Source organism: Pseudochaenichthys georgianus, chromosome 4 (genome assembly GCF_902827115.2).
Source record: "Pseudochaenichthys georgianus chromosome 4, fPseGeo1.2, whole genome shotgun sequence".
NCBI classification, from domain to species: Eukaryota; Metazoa; Chordata; class Actinopteri; order Perciformes; family Channichthyidae; genus Pseudochaenichthys; species Pseudochaenichthys georgianus.
Genome location: NC_047506.1, coordinates 29,904,138 through 29,923,965, shown reverse-complemented (window position 1 = coordinate 29,923,965; position 19,828 = coordinate 29,904,138). Strand labels below are relative to the sequence as shown.

Sequence of the window (19,828 nt, the reverse complement as noted above, 5' to 3'; positions counted from 1 at the left end):
CTTTGAAGAGAACAATAAACACCTCAATTTAAAAGATAAGTCTGTTAAAATACAGATAATAGCCCTGGCTTTGGGACTGAAATGGGGCTAGAGAGGACGAGCCTCCCTTTGGGCGGGTCTAGCCAGAGACTCTGGATTGGGCACCTATATCATCAGTGAACCAATCAGCGGATCTGACTACGCATCAGAGTGTTGATGGGGAGGGTTATCAGCGATATCAGAGTTTTTTCTGAACCGGGGAACATGGGCGCTGTGCCCTCTTACCAAAATCAATTCCTTGAATTAGGCTTTGATTATGTTCTGGCCCGCCATCTTGTGGCTCAGCAAAAAATTGGCCCAAGGCCAAACTTACTTGCCTACCCCTGCTGTAAGAAGTGAACAGGGAATCCCCCCGGTGTGGAGTCATGACGGCTGGATCTGAATTATGTTTTTGTATTTGGTGGTTTGTGTTCCAGCTTTCGATCAGCAGTGCGCAGCGTCTCCACTGCAGCCCGTGCGTCTCAACCCCCCGCAGCAACCCTATATCCACCAGTTAAATGAAATACAACTAATGTGTTGTGTTATATTAGCTGTACAATTTACCACATATGGTGTTCTTAGCTTCCATACCTCCTGTGTTTTACGAGCGACTTATCAAGTCTTGGCAAACGGCATAAAACATGATAGTATATAAAACCATGCTGGTATCTACAACCTATAGAAATGCAAAACGGCGTCAGTTTAGACGTAATTCTGTCCTCCTGCTTAGCGCATCATTTATGAGAAAACATTTCATAACATTAACACAACACATTCGAGGTGGTTTTCATGAGCATATCCGTATTTATTTATTTCTCCAAGTTATGTTTTTGTGTGCACTGAGGATTCTCAAACAGGCGTTTGTTAAATCATTTTGAGATTGGCTTTAATCAATGTTTGAAAAGGAATTCTTCATATATGATAAATGAGAGGTAACATTTTATTTATGGTATTATTTCCACACATTTCTCTCCATTCTTCCTTCTGCCAACGGTGTCGCAGTTTGTCGTCTCTCCCGTTTTTGTGCTTAGTGCGTACGCATGGGTTAGAGTTTGCGTGGAGGACCGCACATTTCCCGTCAAGTTAGTATTTTATAAATCGCAAACATTGCGTAGAAACTGGCGTACGCCATCTTTTTAGCGTATATCCCTTTATAAATGAGGCCCCTGGCCTTCCTTAAAAACTAACTAATTTAATAAAAATCACAGTTGTATTACACACAATGCACTGTTTTTTGAGAACAAAAATTCGTAACTAATGTAATTTTTACATTCTGACGAAAAATTAAAAATGATTATGAATATTAATAAAATAAAAGAAACCTCCCGTGAGTTACTACAAGCTATAAAGTAGATTTTAAAAAACGTTTTATAGAATAAAAGCTCACTGCGGGACGTTGTGTGCACCACGACAAAGGAGCCTCATTCACTTTACATTGGGATGTTTTGCGTGGTGCAGACACGTAAATGTAGCAGAGTACGTGACTCCACCACGCAATGCGGTGTTAAGGAGTCATGGTGGAGTCACGCATTCTGGTGAGACCAGGTTGCTTCTGCATCTGTGGCTAATACATGAACAATCTCAACTGGAAGAGTAGACAAAAGAAAATCCCAACTTGATGAGCAGAAAAATTACAAATATTTTTGATCAAACAACCCAAAGAAAATGGATTTTGATAAAGGATTTATTGTTAAAGGCCATTCGTCAAGCACACAAAACAAACATCTTCTGGTTCCAGCTCCTGTAATGTGAATATGTGCTGCTTCTCTCTGTTTAATATTAATGTAAATAAAACATATTTAGGTTTCAGTTTTATGATTGGGCTCTGGGACATCCTACAAGGCATTTAAAAAAGGCTTGCATTGCTGCCTACAGTTTGCATTGCTGCCTACAGTAGTCTGTTTTCAAAAGAAGCTTGTCACTATCCATAGGGGGCATTGTAATTATGCCAACACCCAAAAGACCAATACTTGTTATGTTTCTTTTAGTAAGTAGTCAGTACTTAGTTTCCCAGTACACCTATCTGTGAAATAGTGTATCTGTATTCTTATATGTAGTGTGTCTTACCTCTGAAGGAATGATTTTCTTCTTACACTTTTGGGGTTTAGTAAAACACAAGCATATTTATAGAAAAAAGTAGATTTCATTTGTTTGTGCATATTGATGTGTGTGAGTGAGTCTGTGCCAGTGTGTATTTGGTCCATTGAAAAAGTAAAAGACAAGGGTGTGTGTTTCATTACTCGGTAGGGGTCCTCGCTGCACAATGAGACCCTGAAATAAAATGGGCTTGGCAAGGGAAAATTGAGTGAAATATTTGAAACTATTAAAGAAACAGCAGAGGGTAATGTTACTGCTACATTTAGGTGGCTACCATTTTCTTATTGCCAGGATTATGTGACTTGGGCAGTGGTGAAAAATAGAACAAGTCCACTTACATTTGTGTGAGAGGAGATGATCAAACGATTCTGACCATCGAACAACCTCATCCGTTGAAACTCTGGTGGAAGGAAAGACAAAGGGAACTGCCTGAGAAAGATGCCAACCACCCACTGTTTGTTAATGCATTTTTAACACATGATGGTACTGTATGTATTATTAAAAGGCAGCCAAGTTTGATGTATGATTAATTTCCTGCTCACAGCAGTTCTTCCGCTCAAGGCAGTCAAGTAATTGTAAAATGTGGTTCCATTTGAAGAATGATGGCGGATGTAGAGGAGATGTTAATGCTATTTTATGAAATGTTAACATGATAGGAAAAAACCTTCTCTAGAAGATTAAACACAAACCGATCACAAACCCATATTTTACCCCATACATATTAGTAGATGGAGACATGAGGCTATTTCTGAAACTAAATCTGAAGCTAAATACCAACATACATAACACATAAGGTTTATGGTGTGGTTTTATGTTTAAGCAGGTTGACTTTGGATATTAACGGCAAAGAAATTAAAGGAAACACATTTTTTAAACAGCATGTAGTTTAAAGTTATTTTCCATTTGTAAATGTTGAAATATTTGCCAAAGAGGTATTTCTTACTCATGTCTGACTATGGTGCTTAATTTATCATATTGGTCATAGCACGGCAACTTAAGCCTAAAGCAATTTAATCACACGGAGATAAGTAATTTTCTTTTACCTTTTTGATTTTGATGCCATTTTAACAGTCTGAAATTAAAACAATTGCTGATTTTGAATAAAGATAACGTACAAAAATACAATAGGCAGTGGCGAGCCGTCACTGTGGGTCCAAGATATTCTAAAAAATATTATTTGAAAACATTACAAAATATATATATTTTTTTTAAATATTTTTGTAGTTATATTCTACATTAGTTTTACCAAAAATAACTTGATTTAATTGTATTTAAAATAACGTTTCCAAAGAAATAAATCCTTCGAATCTGCCGGTTCAGTTTATGTTGGAATGTGAAGGGTTAAATGAAAGAAGCTCCTTTTAGCCCTCTCTGCGAGTTACTGTGAAGACAGGAGCTGATTGGTGGTCCTGCTGTAAATGCACAGAGGGCCATCCACAGTAACTCAACGAGAGAGTAATGTCAAATCACAGTAAAATGGACCAATCATATCTTCCCTCTAAACGGGTGGGCTTTATTTTCGCGGACTTTATGAAAAGTTCCGCCCGCTGTGAAGTTGATGAATGTGTGTTATAGAGTGGCGAAGTCACGCCCATCTACTTCCGGTCCATGGGACCTTATTTCTGAAAAATAATGTATTGAAGTCAATGGAGAGAGAAAACGTATCTTTCCATCCCGTTTGAATTGTGCCATGAATTACACATATTATGTTTGTCAATTTGTCAAAAAAGCCACAGTTTGTCGTAAAACTGTTGAAATATAAGACTATGAAAAATACGCAACTAGAAAGACTACAAATCCCAGAGTCGCGTAAGTGATGTAACAATTGTTTTCCTCCACTAAGAGATAGCTAAAATCAATCTAAACTGAACAAAAATATAAACGCAACACTTTTGTTTTTGCTCCCATTTTTCATGAGATGAACTCAAAGATCTAAAACATTTTCTATATACACAAAATAACCATTTCTCTCAAATATTGTTCACAAATCTGAACAAATCTGTGATAGTGAGCACTTCTCCTTTGCCGAGATAATCCATCTCACCTCACAGGTGTGGCATATCAAGATGCTGATTAGACAGCATGATTATTGCACAGGTGTGCCTTAGAATGGCCACAATAAAAGGCCACTCTGAAACGCGCATTTTTGCTTTATTGGGGAGGTCCGAAAACCAGTCAGTATCTGGTGTGAGGGGTAGGGGTAGGGTTAGGGTAATGTTGTGAATCGAGTGGCCTGTGTTCGTCGTCCATAACATACGCCTGCCCATACCATAACCCCACCACCACCACCACCACCATGGGCCACTCGATTCACAACATTAGTTAGATAAACTATGCACGATTTGTTCACCCGGATAATATCCACATGTCTACCCTACTTTTATAATTTTCGAATCATAAATCTAATCGATAGATTTATGATCGATATATTTATGATTAGCATACATTTGTTCATGATGGCTCATGTCAGTGATAGTGATGACATCGTTGCGAAATTATTAACCGAGTCATTTTCAAGATTAAGTTACAATGAATTGGAGTGGCAAAGGATCAGATGCCTGCTATCAAGTACTTCATCCAAAAGGACAGGAGGATGGACTTTGTGTTTAAGGGATTTGATCATCAAATGTAGGCCTAAGTAATTTTCGATGTGGGCCACCGTGCCAACTTAATTCATTTTGAATTATTTTGGTTGTGGGTGCACTGTCATGATAGGTGTCTATATAAATGGCGTTGTTTTGTGTGATAGAGGGTCGCTGTCATTGATGCGTTTTGCACCCCGGACGTAGTTTTGATATTACGCTGAAGTATACGCTGTGACTCTTATTTTTCTTTTCGAGGGAAGGGGGTGGTCAGAGGGCCTAGGTATAAAAGTCACGGCTCACCACTGACAATAGGAATGCTCAAATTTGAATTAGGACTTAAGAAGAAGGCAAAAAAATGAACCACCAATGAAACTATGAAAGCCAAGTCTGGTGTCGACAAAGTGTTTCCAACACAACAGAAACTTGAGTTTTCATTTGAACATTTTTGGAAGACTCACTTCAGGCACCTGGCGGTAGTCTCGTTGGCAGGAGGGAGGAACTCGGAGAAATCACTGTAGGAGTCAGACTTGTGTGACAGGCAGCCTAGTCTTGTCTTCATGGTGCTGATCCTAAAAGAGAAAACACACAATTATTTGCAAGTGTTCTACTTAATAAGATACCTGATGTGTAATGTTGCATATTTCTAGCAATGCTACATTTAGATGATGCTTGGCTTTTACATATAACTTTTATTCAAGCATCTCAATGAGCTCAACATCGTTTTTGAGAGACCTACAGCACAATAAGAAAAACAAACATAGTAATACAACAACAATTATACATTCAACAAAAATAAAAAGACAGGCATTAAAAACACAGGCAGTCATAAGATACAGTATCAGTAGAACCTGAATTAATCTGTATATCAACGTTCAAGATTGGCCTCAGAATTATTTCAATGAATATACAATTCATCAAGTTGTATTGAAGTCGAATAAGTATGAGAATAAAGGATATTTCGAAAAGTGCAAGAATAATGGTGTACTGTACAATCACCAGTATGTTATTCAAGAGACTTGTGAGCAATCTAATGGACAATGACAATGACACTCAGTGCAGTAGCAGAGGCGATTGGTGGATTGTGTTGATGCTTGGAGCTGCATTTTGGAGCTTAGGGAACTGCTCACACATGAAAGCTATTTGCTTGAGTTAATGGACTCCACCACATGAATGGCAAGACTTCATAAAATGCATTTATGTTCTCCAAACAGGTTGTTTTGAGTTATATTAATATTTACGGTAACACTTTATATTATGGTACAGAAATTAACCATCAACTAGTTGTTAATTAACATGCATATAAGCAGTATATTGGCTCTTTATTAGTCATTATAAAACACTTATTAATGCCTTATTCTACATGACCATATTCTACAAGTAATAAGCCATTAGTTGAGAGTTTTTCCTCAATAACAATTAGGGCTTATTTATTGCAAGTAAGGAAGTTGTTGTAGCCTACATGAGTTGTGGTCTTAATATGCTCTGCTCAATATGGGCCTAATAAGGCAGTAGTACCACAAGAATAGTAATTCTCCCATAATAACACTTAACAAATATGATCTATTCTTATGTAACAATACATGAAAGTGTTAATTGTGTCTAAATAACTCAAAATTAGGTATTTCTATGTAACATGTATTGTGTTTATGTGATGACATTTGGAGATGTTTAAACGGTTTAAACACAATGAGAAAATGCGTTAGCATTCACGCTAGCATCAGCGTTAGCATTCGCGCTAGCGTTAGCATACATGCTAGCGTTAGCCATATTGGTTGTACACATGCTTATTGCACAGCTAGTATTAGCTATATTTACCTTGTTTACACTTAGCGGTCGTATGTGTTAATCTGTGTATGTTACACTTGCATGTATGAGATCATTGAGTGCCTGTGCCTTGTAACTTATTTTTGTATAGTTAAACTCTGTTAAAATAAATCTGTTTTATTAAAAAGTACAGGCTGCATATGTGTTCTCAGCCTTGGAGAAACTTGACATGTGTTGGTATGTGTGAGAACCTCTCTTTAGTGGTTCATTAATAAAACGTGTGCCTACTTCAGTGGTTGTGTGCTATAATGTATTTACAAAGTGTGAAGAGGAGGCAACTTTAGAATAGGGAACCTGTTCAGGTCAATTAGAGTCAAACTGATAGTTTATTGGTTATGAACAAGACTTCACTTTAAAATAGGGAATATATTCATAGATATAAATACCTAATTATAGTCAAACTACTAGCTTATTGGTTATAAACAAGACTTCACTTTAAAATAGGGAACATGTTCTTAGATAGAAATACCTAATTTTTAGTTATTTAGACACAATTAGCACTTATAGCACATTACATTACATTACATTACATTGCATTTAGCTGACGCTTTTATCCAAAGCGACTTACAATAAGTACATTCGACCAGGAAGACACAACCTTGAGGAAAACAGAATCATATAAGTACATCAGGTTTCATAGAGCCAATCAGTTCAAGTGCTACTCAACTGGCTTTAGATAAGCCAGTCCTTTATTAGTATATAAGTGCTCTGTTAGCAGTTCTTTGTTAGTCATTCTATCGCTCTAAGTGGAGTCGAAAGAGATGAGTTTTCAGTCTGCGCCGGAAGGTGTGTAAGCTTTCTGCCGTCCTGATGTCAATGGGGAGCTCATTCCACCATTTAGGAGCCAGGATAGCAAACCCACGTGTTTTTGCTGATGGGAACTTGGGTCCCCCTCGCAGTGAGGGTGCAGCGAGTCGTTTGGCTGATGCAGAGCGAAGTGCACGCGCTGGGGTGTACGGTTTAACCATGTCATAAGAAGAGATCATATTTGTTAAGTGTTTTTATGGGAGAATTACTATTCTTGTAGTACTACTGCCTTATTAAGCCCATATTGAGCAGCGCATATTAAGACCAAAACTCATGTACAACAACTTCTTTACTTGCAATAAATAAGCACTAATTAGAGGGTTATTGAGGAAAAACTCTCAACTAACGGCTTATAACTTGTAGAATATGGTCATGCAGAATAATGCATTAATAAGTGTTTTATAATGACTAATAAAGAGCCAATATACTGCTAATATGCATGTTAATGAACAATAGTTGATGGTTAATTTGGGTACCTTAATATAAAGTGTTACCATATTTACAAATGTGTGTACAGTCTTGTTTTGCAAAATTGTGAGGACCAGAGCATATTTGTAACCACAGTGAGGCAATTTTTGGGAAATTAGAAAATGTTGCCCGTCCCCACTTCCAAGGCCTATTTAAGGGGTATACACTTTGTTTTAAGGTGTTAATACGTTTTCAGGTTGGTGTTAGGCATTTTAGTTGTTATGGTTAAGGCTAGGAAATGCCATGTCAGTGGGTGTCCTCACGATGATAGAAATACAGGGATCTGTGTATATATGAATGGAAGATGGCACATGCATTTGTGTTGTTTTGCGACAATTAATCACGTTTCTGATATTGCCTACTTAAAATTGGAGTTCGGACTGTAGAAAAGTAGCAGAGGGTTAATTTGTTTTTGCATAATTAACACAAGTTCAAAAAAACACATCAATTAAAACTGCCACGATCAAGTGAGGTTAATTGGGTTTTTAGTGTCGTTAATTTTTTAAATGCTAATTCAGAACCATCTTCTAAATAAAAAATCTGCAGCTTGTTTTGAATGCACTGTGGCTGTTAAGCTGTCTGCCCCAGATAAACCCTTGTTATGTTTCAGATGCTATATATATAAAATGCACTGGACTGGAAGGGTAGTTTGCGTGTCATCTATGTTAGTCATATTCTCAAGGTGCACTTCAATTGTTAATAAAGGGTTATTTTCAGAGTGGATTGAAAAAATAATGAGCAGGGATATTTCAAGTACAGCAGTCTATGTATAGTCTATACATGTTAAGTTCACCAGCAAGGGGCAAGTCTTACGTCAGACTCTTTTATATACTTGTTGAAGCTTGTAAAAGAGTATTGTTATGATGACAGTAATGCCAACACATAACTCTTACTAGACACATTGCTGATGATTATACACCACAAAATACGTCATAAAAAAATAAAATGTAGTGCGTTCTTCCTCTGCAAGGATTTGCTAAAGAAATTGACAAGGACCTTAATAACCCATGAGTGCAATGGGAATAATTGGTTGGTGATGAAAAAAAGATCATTACTAAAATTAATAAAATACATCATCTTTAGGGAAATCTGATTTTATTTCAGCAAATATCATGGTATTCTTGTCTTTAGTTAGCTAATGTTAGTTGTTGGAAAACTTTAATAAACAAAATCAACTCAGCACAACATCCATTTGGTAGTGCTCCTGCTGCTTTTAATCATGTCACACATTCTTTTCTAGGTGATGACATTTTCTTTACAACTGCTTTGCATTGTTAATCAAACTTTTGCAGAAGACAAATTACAAGAAATGCGAAAACATCTTTCCCATTGATTTCAAAATAACAAACACGAACACCGAGTCACTGAATTATTATTTTTAATCTTATTTTTGTTCAATCTGTGCCATTGTGTGGACAATGTTATTCGATAATTAGATTCAGACTGCAAATAGTGCATGTGGGATCCCAAATGCTACACAAACACATGGAAATAGACAGCAGCTTTCGTACTCTAATATTTGAACTGGAAACCAGCATTCAAAAATATACAGTTACATAAATTGTAATTGGGTCAGAATGTGCTCTGAAGTGGGCCAAACTGCGAATAACACGACAACCGACCTCTCCATGCGCCTGTTATGCCCTCTTTCCTCATCTCTCTTGTCAAATCTGTATCTTGCAGTGGGGTGCTGACACGTGCTGCCACTGAGCTATTTATAAAAAACCCTGACAAATCCATGTAGTCAGGAGAAAGCAGTGCATGTTCTATTCAGCCATGCAGCAAGGCCTGCTCCTGGAGGAAAAGGGCTAAAACAGGAACAGTGCTCAGATATACACACACACACACACACACACACACACACACACACACACACACACACTCAGATATGCGCACGCACGCACGCACGCACGCACACACACACACACACACACACACACACACACACACACACACACACACACACACACACACACACACACACACACACACACACACACACACACACACACACACACACACACACTGGACCTAAAAGTACGCCTTATGAATGTAATAGTACAATCAACATCCACTAGACCCCCAGATGCCTGTTTGGGTTGGTAAATAGAGGAAGTACAAATGTACATTGTGGAAGTCGCGTGTGTGTGCATGTATGAACATCTTCTTTGATGTTACCTAACTTGGTGCAATGCAGGTTTTCAGATTACCCTCAATGTCCTCATTTCTGGATGCTGACAGAAGAAACCCAGCAGTTCTACAGCTATTTTTGCCAAAAGTGGTTGCACAAGCATGATTCCAATAGATTGACAGTATTGATACGTATGCTTCGTTGGACACATTACTTGACAATGACGTCACAGGCGGAATGTGTATCATGTCCTCTTTCATGTTAAAAGAACATTTTAGTTCAGAACAAATCCCTGACCCATTCCCACTTTGCGCTTGTAAAAATAGCAATGATATTCTGACAACTTTGTAAATCGGGTATATTCGTCATGTATTTAATCTGGATAACATCCTCTATGTACTTGCCAAACTTTATCCCATAGAAGTTATTGAAATGTACAAAACACAAAACAGAAATGCTATTAACATTTGGCTACTTATCTACTTCCAACAAATAAATAAAATAATGATAACAATAGAAAGAAAGACGTTTTAAAAACATAATAGGAGAGATGCAAAGTGAATGGTTTCATATTCAACATACAGACATTTGAGTGTGGTATAAATATTTTCTTCTAACTTTCGGCTATACAGCCAATAGGTCTTTAGTGTTCTGTCTAAAATGTCCATTTCTTGTTCCTCACAATCCAACTTTCCTCCACAGCCTCACTTATGAGCAGCAGTCTCTCACAGATCCTTTTATCAATTCTAATTCATGCACGTGTTAATTAATGAACTCACTCACTGTCAACCCCCCCTCCCCGACTTCTTCACACATTGAACATAATTATTTGCTTGTCTCATCTCTGCAGAACCACATAGCTGTGTCTGTTGATTTGCTTGTATGACACTGCACAGCCTTTTTGTGGGGGTCAAACAAATGAACTACATAGGCCTAAAGGCCCTGACACACCAACCCGATTTTGGGAGTCAAGAGGCCGTCAGAGGCTGTCGGGCATTCGTTGTGCCGTAGTCAGGTTGGCAGGGGCGGACTGGCCATCGGGACGTTCGGGACGAATCCCGATGGGCCGGTGTTCCGGTTTAACTGGTTCCCCGATCAACTGGTTGACAGATGTGGAGGCGTGGCCTTCGACTGAAATACACATTTCGATCGCTTCTTCTGTCGTTTACATGAATATTTTGGTATATTTGGCTGGATAGGAACACTTTGATGCACATTCAGTACCAGTGTGTGAGGTTGTGGTTACGATGGCGATATCCGGACGCGAACAGCGAGGACTACAAAAAGAAAAGAGTGCGCTTAAGACCTTCCTTTTTGATAAAGCTTATAGTTAGGGCTGATTAGATTCAGCCCCTAGTTTTGCTGATATAGGCTTAGTTTGTCGGGGGACATCTTACTTCTTCCTTCTCTCTGTCTATACCCGTGTACACTCATGTTCCGATTAACCCAGCTTCCCCAAATGTCTTTCATTTTGGTGTCTATATACGCTGGGATCCGGAGTCATGGATGATCCTGCGGTCCTGTGTCCTGGATCGCGAGCGCTGGATCTTGAGTCGTGGCTGTGGTCCTGGATCATAGGTCCTGGATGGATATCCTCGTGGATTCATCTTCCTATTATACACACATGCATTTCCAAACATTTGGACTACCTATGTTGCAAATGTATTATCTTTTCAATTTACACACGGCATCTATTGCACGTCTGTCCGTCCTGGGAGAGGGATCCCTCCTCTGTTGCTCTCCCTGAGGTTTCTCCCATTTTTCCCTTTAAACTGGGTTTTCTTCGGAAGTTTTTCCTTGTACGATGTGAGGGTCTAAGGACAGAGGGTGTCGTATTGTCATACTGATATTCTGTACACACTGTGAAGACCACTGAGACAAATGTAACATTTGTGATATTGGGCTATATAAATAAACATTGATTGATTGATTGAAAAACGAGTTGACATGGGGATGTCTGTTCAAAACATTGCGAGCTCCAATAAATCATTTAAACCAGCTATTGTTGGCAGACTTATTACTGAATATCGTTCTTAATGTGATACCAAGTCCACCTGAGACCTGTGTACACCTTCAGACAGCCTCCAAGTGAAGCACACGTTCTTTACTCACAGTTTGAAAGCAGCGTGGAGAAGTCTTCAGCTGTGTTAAACTGTGATCCGCTCGAATAAATCCTTAAAACCAGATATTGTTGCCCGAATTATCACTGAATATCGTTCCTAATGTGATACCAAGTCCATCTGAGACATGTGTACACCTTCAGACAGCCTCCCAGTGAAGCACACGGTGTTTACTCACAGTTTGAAAGCAGCGTGGAGAAGTCTTCAGCTGTGTTAAACTGTGATCCTCTCAGGTAAACTGTGATTCGCCCATGGGAAAATGGGATCCGCCCAGATTAAACTGTGTTACATCTTCTGTGGCTATCTACCAGCGATCATGTTTAATATGAAAGACACACACATACATCCCTTATAAAAACGGCATTCTGCAGCACTCATCCAGATCAAATGTGACTGTTAACTCGTTTTGCAAAGATAGCAGCAGAAATGTCATTGCTGCATGTGCAGGGATATTTAGACTTTAAAATGCTGATGGGTCATTAATCTTGGTCTCGGCAAACAATATTAGGAATCTTCTATTCAAACTACATAATATGCAGTGTCCATCGACATGAAAATAACAACAAAGTTCATGCTGGACTCAAACCCGAGTCCCAACAGCAAAAATCACTCCAGCCCTGCACGTTATGAATGCGCCACGTATCAACACGATACCTCCCAGAGAATCAAAAATAAAATAACAGTGTTCAAAACACTCACGTCAATTACATTACATGACATTGAATTTACCTGACACGTTTATCTAAAGCGACTTACAATAAGTGCATAAGACCAAGAAGATACACACTTGAAGAAAACAGAATCAGTACATCAGGTTTCATAGAGCCAAAACATTTAAAGTGCTACTCAACTGGCTTTAGATAAGCCATTCCTTTGTTAGTATATAAGTGCTTTGTTAATAATTCTAACGTCAATAAATCCTTTACAAACTATTCTTGTTGTCAGTCTTACATTTGTATCATATATCGTTATTAATATGATGTCGAGTCGATTTGATACCCGTTTATACTTGTATAAACTAGGATATCTGATCTCGGTGGGTCTTAATGAGGCTTGATACAGATCTCAGTCAGTATACTATATTATAATATGTATATTATGGCTTAAAGTGTACATACATTCGCTCACATTATAAATGATGGTCGGGTTGCATTTTTCTGGAACTTTTTAACAAGGTTAATCTAAAATATTGTAGTGTGGTGGTTCGATATGTCGTGTTGATCCGTGGTGCACTCATAACGTGCAGGGCTGGAGTGGTTTTTGCTGTTGGGACTCGGGTTTGAGTCCAGCATGAACTTTTTTTATTTTCATGTCGATGGACACTGAATATTATGTAGTTTGAATAGAAGATTCCAAATATTGTTTGCCGAGACCAAGATTAATGACCCATCAGCATTTTAAAGTCTAAATATCCCTGCACATGCAGCAATGACATTTCTGCTGCTATCTTTGCAAAACGAGTTAACAGTCACATTTGATCTGGATGAGTGCTGCAGAATGCCGTTTTTATAAGGGATGTATGTGTGTGTCTTTCATATTAAACATGATCGCTGGTAGATAGCCACAGAAGATGTAACACAGTTTAATCTGGGCGGATCCCATTTTCCCATGGGCGAATCACAGTTTACCTGAGAGGATCACAGTTTAACACAGCTGAAGACTTCTCCACGCTGCTTTCAAACTGTGAGTAAAGAACGTGTGCTTCACTTGGAGGCTGTCTGAAGGTGTACACAGGTCTCAGATGGACTTGGTATCACATTAAGAACGATATTCAGTAATAAGTCTGCCAACAATAGCTGGTTTAAATGATTTATTGGAGCTCGCAATGTTTTGAACAGACATCCCCATGTCAACTCGTTTTTCTTTTTGTAGTCCTCGCTGTTCGCGTCCGGATATCGCCATCGTAACCTCAACCTCACACACTGGTACTGAATGTGCATCAAAGTGTTCCTATCCAGCCAAATATATCAAAGGATTTATGTAAACGACAGAAGAAGCGATCGAAATGTGTATTTCAGTCGAAGGCCACGCCTCCACATCTGTCAACCAGTTGATCGGGGAACCAGTTAAACCGGAACACCGGTACTGAAGTGGGCCGGTCGGACGATGTGGGCCGGCCGGTAACCGGCAGGGCTCGACATTAAATGGCCCGCTGGCCCGGAAGCACTATTTAGACACCCCGGGCCAGCATAACGTACTTTCCACTTGCCCGCTCGGGCCACTAAAAATATAAAAATGGTCCTGTGGTATTGGTATTTTGACTAGCAATTTAGTTAAATTGTTTCGTTTATCAACGCTACAATATAGCGTTCCGTGAGTCGGTTGTCGTTGTTGTTGGGTGAACAGCAGGCTCCGGTGAGCGGGAGCGCGCTGCTTCACTACAGACTATCGCGCCACCTAACCATTCGCCAAATGTTTTTAATACCAGCGGTAACCGGCCAAGCGCCGGGCAAAAAACAATCTTCAAATAAAAGAAAGTCACGGAGGAGTTAAAGGAGAATGACAGGGAGCATGAGAAGAAGAGGGAGAGAACGTTTCAGCCAGCTTGATCGATGGAGTTGGCTTCTAGTGGTGCAGTGACGCGTCCTAAAACCCCTTTATAATCTATCGATTAGATTTATGATTCGAAAATTATAAAAGTAGGGTAGACATGTGGAGATTATCCGGCTGAACAAAACGTGCATTTATCAAACGGGTTTGTTTTCCACAGACCTTATTTCCAGCTATTTTCCAAAACCCTTGTCGAGGGAACCAGCAGCTTACTTCCTGGTTTTATGACGCGTCACTGGCTGCACCTCTCCATATGATGCCAATATAAACAAGGTCTTCTGTCGGCTCTCTACATCAATGCCCACCTATGCTGACAAGTAAGTGAAGAGTAGACAATATAAAGGTATTGGCAAAATGTCCCAGCAGTTTAGGATAATGAAGGTTCTAATCAAATCTATTACATATCCATTACATGTCTAACTCCTAATGACAGGAAGGCAGAAAGTGCATTATACAAATAATAATAATAGCAGACATTTTTTAACAATGACCACAATATCATTATTTTAATAAACCAAATATGAACAATTGAGGAAAATGAGGAAGAACTGATGATTAAAATGTTGTAGTACAAGTAGTAATGTAGTTAGTGCATACATCACTATTGCAACAAATGTGTTAATTTTCTTCATTATTAGTCGATTTTTTTTTTGGACGAATGCTCCGGGCCAGTGGTTACAATGGTGGGGCCAGTGATAATACAAGTCCACCGGCCCGGAGGTAGACATTATTTACCCTTAATGTCTACCGCTAGTAAATTGTCTACCCCCCCAGTCCCCCCGACAATTTACTAGCGGTATTTACTAGCGGTATTTACTTGCGGTACCGCGGTGGGCCGGCGGTACCGAAGTGGGCCGGTCGAGAGTCCCGGGCTAATTTATAGTCCCAGTCCGCCCCTGCAGGTTGGTGTGTCCCGCACCGTCTGCCGTGACACGCCTTATTTGGACTGCAGTCGGACCAAGCAATCACTCTGATTGGCTGTTCAGCTAGCGAATCAGAAGCGAAACGGAAGTGAGGGATGTAAACAAACGATTTAAGAAGTCACACACAGACCAGTGTTGCCAACTTGGCGACTTTGTCATTCAATTTGGCGGCTTTCCAAACCCTCCGGCTACTTATTTTTGTCAAAAGCAACTAACGACTGATCTAACGACTTGTAATGGTGTTATTAGGGACTTTTCTGGTGTTTGGAGACTCACGTATTGTTCTGCAGTTAACGAGCTGCCGTGAGCCCCTCAGCCCTCCCATAGTACTGACAGGCGCGCAGACTCACAGTTGCCTCCTGCAGCAGCTCAGCTGCAGTCAGAGCAGAGAGGAGACAGCCACACTCTCCCGCGTCGAGACAGCTTCAGTCACTTAATCACCTCGTCCACTCTGTGTGTGCCTCTCTGTGACAAGCTAAACATACATGTAGGTCATCATCTCACCGTCTAAACTGTATTCACAAAAGTACAGAAAGGAGTGGGAATCAAACCCTGAGTTTAAAGGATGGTTGAAGCTATTTATTGGAGATGACACACGGGCATACTATACTGCCTTTATTGTAAGGGATATTTCTACTAAACACTACTCAAACTATTTGTACTTTCTACTATAATACATGATAAAATATGTCTTGATTATATTTTGTAGTGTTCGGAATCGTCAAAGTTAAATGTAATGTAAAACTGAATCAAACCATAAACAAGGTGGCCTGTTGGGATTACTATATATATATATATATATATATATCTGCATTATTTTATCCCACTTTATGCTTTGCTCTTGCTGCTTATTTTACACTGATTTGATATCTTATTTCTTACTGATGTAAAGCAATTTGAACTGCAATCCCCTGTATGAAAGGTGCGATACAAATAAAGTTATTATTATTATTCAGATGGATGTTTCTGCCCCTCTGTTGATTCTCCCATTATCCTCCTCAATCTGCCTAGAAGTATTTTAATGTTGTAGCTGTTACTATAACCAATACTAATGCTAGGGCTGCAACTGACAGTTATGTAGGCACATTGTTATTGTTTCTTATCGCTAACCCCTCTTATGGCTGATAGCTCCAGTGCCGCACGAAACATGTTTTCGATGGACGCACACGCTATTTGTTGTTTGTTTATATCATGCAGTCTGTTCTTCTTCTCTGTCTTCCGGTTGTTGCCTCTTTTGAATGACGAATACACACTACCGCCGCCTGCTGGTAAGGAGAGTTATTGCCATTCATGCGCTGAAGTCTTTGCGGTGTGTTCCCGTGCGACACATGGCCAAGACGCAGGAGGACACGGCGACGCAACAGTCGGCGTCGGCTTCGTTGAGTTCTCTGGTGTCTGCTTGGTGTGTCAGGGCCTTAAGATGATCAGCAGTTTCCCCGGGGCTAATAATAGGCATTTAAAAACATGTTGGCAGTGGTAGAAAAATCACAACATTTGCATATACACATATCCTATAGCATCCAGTGCTACAGTCAACAAAAGCTTTTAAGTTATGGAGAGTATAGAGTAAGAAGTCAATGTTAGCCAATATGATGACGTGCATTTTCAGACTAAGGTTTTGAAAACCTTGAGTTTTTAATTTTTGCTATACTGTTTTTTGGAACCACAAGGCATACATAGCAAAAAAGATTGAAACGAATAATAAGTTACACTGAACAGATTTAATAGGTTCTCAAATGTTTCAAGAAGTCATCACATCCAAAATCTAGCTTTCACTGCACAATCATTCCAAGACACAGTTTTAGCTTGTTGTCAGGCTAGTTAGGATGCGCTGTGACTCAGATGACAAGTTATCAAGGGTGACTGCAGTGCAGTTCAGTCTTGGCAGTTCCAGGCTTTCTCTCTGCAGCCAAGCTGTCAGAATTGACCTGAGTCATAAGAGCACAACCTTGGTATTGCACTTTTGTGTTTTTGCATGTGTGTATTTTTGTGCACACTGCCCGAGCGCCAGCCCGATTGCCCGCAGAATGTCAGACCATCTGACGTGTTACCACCTTTAGAAACAACAGAAGGAGGAATCGTGGCTGATTTTGGGTTTATTTCTGTCCTCTGAGCACTTGCTATGGCCGGTTCTGCTAAGTTAGATTTCAGAACAGAACTATCACTATGGCCCAAAGACCCGCTAGCTGCCACACTGATCCAGAAAGGCCTGCAGCTGTGCTTTTCTTTGACTCGTCTCCTTGTGCCTACGTGTTGTTGAACATTCAAGGACAAAACATAATAGTGAACATTGGTAAAAAGGAAAATGATGAACCTTTTCTGACACATCAACAGAAAAGGGATAAGATTACATATGTGTGTGTTTTCCCTGTGCCAGTGGTTACTGCTGTTCGCAGTACACAACAAATGCATTTCCCAAACAAACATGTATGGTTTAATGAGGTAAATGTTCTCATTATTTGTATTAACATTGGAGACATCATTTTATATCACCACTAAGGAAGGCTAGGTTTTCTGCTCGGTTTGTTTGTCAGGTTATTTATTTTCTGTCAACAGGATTATGGTAAAAGATGTAGAGGATGCTTATAACATGAATAACAATGGCCTACTTCCCAACTTCAAGCTGAATCACTGATTATCTCTTGCATACGCAGTAATAATGATCGAGTTGTCACCACCGCACCAATGGCAGGTACTTGTGATGAATAAATGAACAGGTGCCATTTATAGCCACAGCTGGGAGTAATAGACACACACATACAGCAGGTCTGACATTGTTATAGAACCCAACAGACATGGCACAATCAGTAGAATTACACTCCTCCGCTGTTCATTTTACTGAGAACAAGAAGTGAAACACAAAACAGCATTGATATGTAACCAGGTGATTAAGAGGGCGTCTGGATAAAGGGATTTATAAAGCAGAATGTCATTTTGATGCAAATTCTGCTCATGATATTGCTGCCTCTGTGTTGTCTTTTGTTACTGTTGAGTGTCACGGCCCCTACACACGGCGGCGTGCGTTGTTGCTTGCCAGCGCGCATGTCTGAAGCTAGACCAACAACCAATCACCTGAATCTCCCGCTCCGGACACACAATCAGCGGTTTGATTGACTAGAGCTTGTACTGGCATATGATTCGATTGGCTCACGCTTCCGTCGAAGCTTCAAAAGTAGAACATTGCTCTACTTTAGCAGCGAGCACCGCGAGAAAAGCTACGCTTTGCTCCCACAATGCAGTTTGGCGAAGCATGACGTCACCCCATTCAAAGTGAATGGGCAGAATCGTTGAAGCGTACGCCGCCGTGTGTAGGGGCCATCAGACATCTGTTCACTTGTGTCCTTGAAAAAAATGCTGACTGTTCATCATATGTTCTGCAGTGGTATATTTAGAAACTGCTTTTAATGTTTAGTATTATCCTTAACCAAAAGTAAAAGGAATCAGAAATGTTGTATTTATCCTGGGTGAAATTGTGTTTCATAACTGCTTTTTTTGAATGAAATAAACCATTTTTTTTCATATATTAGTATAAGTGTAAGAATATGTAACAAAACCACTCAATAATAACAATTCAATTAATAATAAGCTCTTGGTATGTATAAGCTTGAATGTGTTTGTTCAATTATATCCACCTCAATTAACATAATTGGGACACATTACAAGGAAACAGTATATTGGACTGAAGACTTTGAACAAGGCAAGGCAAGTTTATTTATATAGCACTTTTCAGCAAGCAACAATTCAAAGTGCTTTACAAAACAAATTAAAATACTTTTTAGGAATAAATACCGTAAAAACACATTATATAATGGCATTTTACAACAGGCATTAAGAGCAAAGATAATAAAATAATAAAATAAACACCACAGGTAATACATATGGCATACTGTAGTGCGAATATGAGCAGCTCAATTAAAAGCAGCGGCAAAGAGATATGTTTTCAGTCTTGATTTAAAAATAGTAAGAGTTTCTGCAGACATGCATGATTTGGGTAGTTTGTTCCAGATTGTCGGGGCATAATAGCTAAATGCTGCCTCTCCATGTTTTGTTTTTACTCTCGGAACTGATAGCAGACCCGTCCCAGAAGACCTGAGGCACCTTGATGGTGAATCATGTTCCCTGTTATGCATCATGTCCTATTAAAGTCAGATGTCCTTCTCTCCTCTGAGGCCTCCTGTGAGGACACCTGAGCACATTGCTCACCAACAGTCTGATAGGTCAATCTGGGATAAAGCTTCCCAGGGACTTTTCAGCACATAAAACCCTGATACTATTTTCATCTATTTTTTATAGTCAGAATGGTAC

General features: G+C 39.5%; 1 protein-coding gene across 1 annotated transcript in view; it reads right to left on the bottom strand.

Moving 5' to 3' along the window:
• Window positions 1-19,828, bottom strand: part of rgs8 (regulator of G protein signaling 8) — a 60,250-nt gene that overhangs the window by 16,208 nt on the left and 24,214 nt on the right. The window contains exons 2-3 of the mRNA XM_034080919.2: window positions 5,159-5,269; window positions 2,454-2,515 (exon numbers count right to left, since the gene is read on the bottom strand). Of these exons, the coding sequence (XP_033936810.1) occupies window positions 2,454-2,515; window positions 5,159-5,259 (163 nt within the window). The 5' untranslated portion in view covers window positions 5,260-5,269. The remainder of the gene's footprint in view (window positions 1-2,453; window positions 2,516-5,158; window positions 5,270-19,828) is intronic.